At 39.1% G+C, this 5620-nt stretch overlaps 1 protein-coding gene across 1 annotated transcript; it reads left to right on the top strand.

Moving 5' to 3' along the window:
* Nucleotides 1-404: 404 nt before the first annotated feature.
* Nucleotides 405-4794, top strand: LOC110462503. Its single transcript, XM_021516472.1, has 2 exons — nucleotides 405-549; nucleotides 1898-4794. Exon 2 carries the CDS (start codon nucleotides 2067-2069, stop codon nucleotides 4200-4202), a length of 2136 nt encoding a protein of 711 aa, XP_021372147.1. The 5' UTR covers nucleotides 405-549; nucleotides 1898-2066; the 3' UTR covers nucleotides 4203-4794.
* The last annotated feature ends 826 nt before the right edge of the window (nucleotides 4795-5620 follow it).

Genomic DNA, 5620 nt, shown 5'->3' with positions numbered 1-5620 from the left:
TTCATACCAATTAATCGTTGATTTTTCTTTTAAGCAGTCATTTTGTATCATTTCCGACATAGATGTGTGCTAAATTTTACCTAACCTCATGCCCATGTAACACTATTCAAATTGAAGTATCACAACAATATTTTTGTATTCACAAAATAAATTATCCTTGGTTCATTTCCTGTTCGATTTAAAAAAAAATCAGTTTTGTTTTTTTGTCCCCGTCAATGAGCTTGAACAAGTTCGTAAAGTTTAGAATGCAATCATGAAATAGATGAATATACAATTGCAATGAATTACATATTTGTTGGAGTAAGGATTGAAAAGCGCATAATCTAATTGATCCAATTCATGCTTTAGGGCCCTACCCAAAAGTGAGAGTAGCGAGGAAGATGCCATCCATCCATCCCCTACCTGCCCATCAGGGATTACAGTTACCCACTCCGGCGATGCAACGTTCGGTCCAGCAACGCAAAAGCAAAAACAAAGAGGAAGAAACGGAAACGTCAACCCCTAATCCTGATCATGACCCAGAACTTGAACAGGACATCACACGCATAGGTAGGGTTAGGTTAAACCCCGGGGCATTGGGGAGGGGCTCAAAAGGAGGCAATCCCTTTTATATTCTTTCCACTCAATAACTTTGCTGGCGAAACAAAACAGCTTCCCATCCCATAAAGCACACTCATTGGTTTTCATCCTCTTCCATTGCTTGCATTTAATACATATATTTCAAGAACTCGCAGCCCTCTTACCACTGGAACCACCAATAACAACCCTCTTGGTATGCGATTTGCTTGGTTTTGCTACAAATTCTTCTACAAATTTATTTGTTTTTAACATCTTATGTCACCATAGTGTGCACCAAATCGGTTTATGAGAGACTGCACCCATTCTTCCGGTTTTTGGGTGGCAATCATCAAGACGAGTGGTCAATGCAAAACTAACCCTCCGAGCCTGCGACCGCCATGTTTCTTGTTGAGTCAAGCTTGCCATCCAACTCTGCTTGCTCTTTTGCGTCATTCTTTAAAATCAAGAATTAATTCGTTTCCTAATAATAACTATCAACATCACAATCACCCTTAGGGCTACTAAAAGTCCTGCTGTTCGGATATATTTGAAAAATAAAAACAGATTGTCCAGTATTTCCGTCCATAGTTTACTATTGTTCACAATAAAAGAACACGATTTGTTAGGTGTCTTGAGGTTCCCCAAAGGTTGCCCCCGTGGTGAGTCGACATACTCATTCTGCTTTCCTTGGTGCGGCCGCACCTGTTCAATAGTAATGACAACACCACTTCCTTGATTTGGCAGTGGCCGAGTCGCTCTGGTGTTTGGTCTCAGCATTAAATTCTTAATATGTTGCAGCCTAATGCAGTTATCATCCCCATCCAATTAAAAAAGTAGCCAGCGTTGCTACATCTTTCATGAAAGAAAACACCTTTAAAAACATTTTAAACCATTGCTTATAATTTTATACTCCAATTAAGGGAAATTTTAAAATTCAAAATAAAGCAACGAAAAACATTTGATATTATATAATATAAACTATTTATTTTATATTGAATACCACACGAGAAAAAATTAATATTATCATCATTGCAACAAAACACTCAAATGCCTTAAATAAACATACAAACATTGAACATGTTCTTAAAGCTAAAAACACATTGCTTACAAAAATGAAATTGCGTTGATTTACATTGCATTGTATTTTTTAAGCGTACAATATAATTTATCCATTTTCTTATCAAATATTAAAACAAACACTGCTTGTGTTTTATCAATCCTGCTTTATTGAGGAATTTTACTAAAGACACACGAATGATTAGCACATTTCATTACAACTATAAAATTATACAAAACATGGCACAAAAAAATTAAACACCTACTTTAACTTATTTTACAGATCCTCACAAACCAGGCGAAGTGGGTATTCATTCATCTGGGAAACTATCCAGTCCGTCTCCAGTTCCGCCTTCACCAAGTCCGTCTGCTGTTTCGCAACCACCCCCGTCCAAGAAGAGAGGGATCTGTTACTTGAAAAAGTGAAACAATTTACGGCAAAGGCAAAGGCCATGCGGAAAACAAAACTGTTTGGAGTAGACGATAGTGAGGATGAAGAAGACCTCGACGATGACAAAGACCCAGATTGGACCCCCCCTCTTAAAGAATCGACTGATGTGGAGCCTCTGACTGGATTTGTGCTCAAGGAATCCATGAGTGTACCACGTAAGCGCGAATATAAGTTAAAGGCACCGAAGAAGCAGACGTCGAACAAACTCAGACAGAGGAGAAATTGTCCCGTGTGTATGCGTCTGGTGGTCCACATGCCGAGGCATTTGCGGGAGGTCCATGCTATCGACCCAAACATCGCCAAAGAGCGATCAAGAGAAATGGCCGTGCAAAATACCCACCGAGAGAAGAAACTGTACATGTGCCCAGTGGTAAACTGTCCAGCTTTAGTGACGCGCATCGACATGCATGTGCAAAGTGTGCACAATGCCTCCAAGATGGAATCCAAACAACTGAGCAAATATGCCAGGAAGTATATAGATAAAGATGACAAACCAGCAACATCTATTGACGAACATACACAACTAAAGGAGGTTGTAGAAAGCAAAGTAAGGAAGCCGGTATCTTTTCCTAGAAAGGTTTTGAACCACAAGTTGAAAGAATCGATTGTTAGCAGGACAGCCACTTCTGCTTCATCAGCATCTTCTTTCTTATCATCAGCATCCGCTTCCGCTTCTTCGGCGTTTTCGTCCTACAGGCAGGTTCCGACTTTAATGTCATTCAAAACATGGTTGATGTCCGTTGAGAGGGGTAAGACTTTTCGAACCGCCATTCAGCATACAACTGCGGTGATGAAAATCTGGACAAATGTGGATGCAGACATGGACATTGCCTCCATCCAGGACGAGACTATTGTGCGGACGTACTGGCTAGAGCCTTACAGGGAGACGAAACAGCCAGGAACACTGAAGTCTATGCTTGGGTCTTTAAAGGAATTCGTCCGATTTCTTTGTGTAAGCAAACCTGAGGGATTCTCCAAGGACAAATCGGAAAGTACCTTGGCAGCAATCGACCGGTGGTGCAACACTCTAACAAAGGCTGGACGGGTTCGAGCTGTTGCCCGTTCTGTTGAAGACATGGAGACCCAGATATCTACCAGTGAGATCAGAAATGCGCTTTCGTCGGACCACGCGACACTGGCGAAAGCGTACCTGAACCAGCTACAGAATGGGGATAGAAGAACCGTAGACATCACAATGGCCGTGTACACAACGTCTAGGAACTTTCTCTTAATGTACATCCTGGCAGCAAACGCGCAGCGTTCCGGAGCCGTCTGTAACATCACGTTGAGAGCATTAGAGTACGCAAAGGAAAAGGACGGGAAGATGCTCATAACCATACATGAGCACAAGACGGGATTCCGAACGCCATGTATACTTGTCATCACCATGGAAATCTGGAACTTAATCAAGGCCTACCTAAAGATGCGAAAGGTGTTATTTGAATTCCGTGAGGACATTCTAAACCCTTCATCAAGGGTATTCCTCACCTGGACGGGCAAAGCAATGAATCAAAGCCAGTTAAACAGTGCACTTAATGCATTTTGGAAGGAAGCGAAGCAGACATCCTCAATCTCCGCAACCAAAATTCGCAAGGCGACCGTCACCAACTTACGCAAATCCAATCCAGAAATGCGGGAACAACTTGCAAGCCACATGACCCATGGCGCCGCTACTGCAGACAAGTACTACTTGCTACACGATCGGCAATCAGAGAGCGTGGGAGTAGCAAATACAATAGCTGAGGTAATGCTTGGCGCAACACAAGAAGAAGCTTCCCCCGAATCAACCAACCCAACACCAACGGAATACATTGAACCCGAGGACGACGAACCGAGTCCAACCTTCCATCGTTTCCTGCCACTTACAGCAAAAGACACTGACACGGAGGACGATGACTGGCATGTTGTAAAAGTACATGGGCGCAGGTCATTTACAAATAATGAGGCACTTCTTCTTCTTTCGACTACAGACACCATTGTGAAAGGAGACTGGTCTATTACTCAAAAAGACGTGGTACACGTGTTGAAACAAGATGAAACAGCAAAGGAATTGCTTGGAAAAAACACCCCAAAGGTGTTAACAGACAGAGTTAGAACAGCTCGCAAACAGTGGAAGAAGAAAACCACCGACGCGTAATTCAGTTACACAAATGAGGCACATTTGTTTAGGACTGATTTAAAATGAGAGGTTGATTGTAACGTTGATAGTAATGATTATGATACGAATCGATGTTAATTCTTGATTTTAAAGGATGACGAATGATGTTAAATTTTATGACTCCTTTTCATGATAGATGATGTGAAACGAAATTAACAAATAATAATTGATATCATTCAAGCTATATTATCAGTGATTGTGTTGTTGATTGTAATGATTATGATACGAATCGATGTTAATTATTGATTTTAAAGGATGACAAATTATGTGCCATTTTATGACTCCTTTTCATGATAGATGATGATGTGAAACGAAATTAAACCATAAGTATGATGTGTTTTGTTGTTTCCTTACTTTAATTTAAGAAACTGAAAAGTCATACGAGTCTCCAAACTTGACAGTCACAAAGTTTAATATCCAAAAACTTTGTTTAGGACAATCAGCTTCATCGCAATAATTCGCTTTTTTGGCAACAAAATTGAATTTCGTTACATGATTGCAAATTCCTGCGTTTAAACAAATTTCAAAAAGTATGCTTTTCTAAGTGGTTTCCTTACCATTGCGAATTAAAAAAAACATAAAGCAAAATATAAGGAAACTTGCAACAATTAAAATAATTATAACCGCGACATTTTGCAATTTTGTAACGAAATTCTACATTTACTTTACAAAGTTGGATTTCCTCAGAGTAAGGTGGAAAATTGTTATATTTGATAAATATGATAATTTTCTGATGAAAATGACTAAGCAACGAAAATTTTAAAAAGTTGTCGTCGTGTTTGTTTAAACATCCAGTTAACCATGAGGAATTGCAATTTCGTAACGAAATAATTTCGTTACAAAATTGCAAATCCTCGCGTTAAGCTGGATTGACAAATAAACACCACAAAAACATTTTTATTTCCGTCGCACACAGTCATTTTTACCAGAAAATGGTCATGATGATCAAATATAACATTCTTAGTACCTAACCCTGAGGAATTGCAATTTGGTAACGAAAATTTAGAAATTCGTTACCAAATTGCAAAACAGCGCGTTTACAAGTATTTTTTAACTTTTCCAGAAAAAATGCTTCATTATTTGACTCAATACTTAAAAACGAATATAATTCAATCAGTTCAGATACTATTATTAGTAAATAAACTCTAACCCTAACCCTAATGCAATTCTGTAACGAAATAATTTCGTTACAAAATTGCAAATCCTCGCGTTTAGCTGGATTGACAAATAAACACTACAACAACATTTTATATTTCCGTCGCACACTGTCATTTTTACCAAAAAATGGTCATGATGATAAAATATTACATTTTTAGTACCTAACCCTGAGGAATTGCAATTTCGTAACGAAAATATAGAATTTCGTTACCAAATTGCAAAACAGCGCGTTTACAAGT

The sequence above is a fragment of the Mizuhopecten yessoensis genome, unplaced genomic scaffold, assembly GCF_002113885.1.
Source record: "Mizuhopecten yessoensis strain PY_sf001 unplaced genomic scaffold, ASM211388v2 scaffold10797, whole genome shotgun sequence".
Lineage (NCBI taxonomy): Eukaryota > Metazoa > Mollusca > Bivalvia > Pectinida > Pectinidae > Mizuhopecten > Mizuhopecten yessoensis.
The sequence above is the reverse complement of the archived record's forward strand: the minus strand, read 5'-3'. Positions and strand labels throughout refer to the sequence as shown.

Bases quoted from the DNA above. Each gene is read 5' to 3' on its own strand.
- LOC110462503 (XM_021516472.1), top strand. From the start codon at position 2,067: ATGCGGAAAACAAAACTGTTTGGAGTAGACGATAGTGAGGATGAAGAA.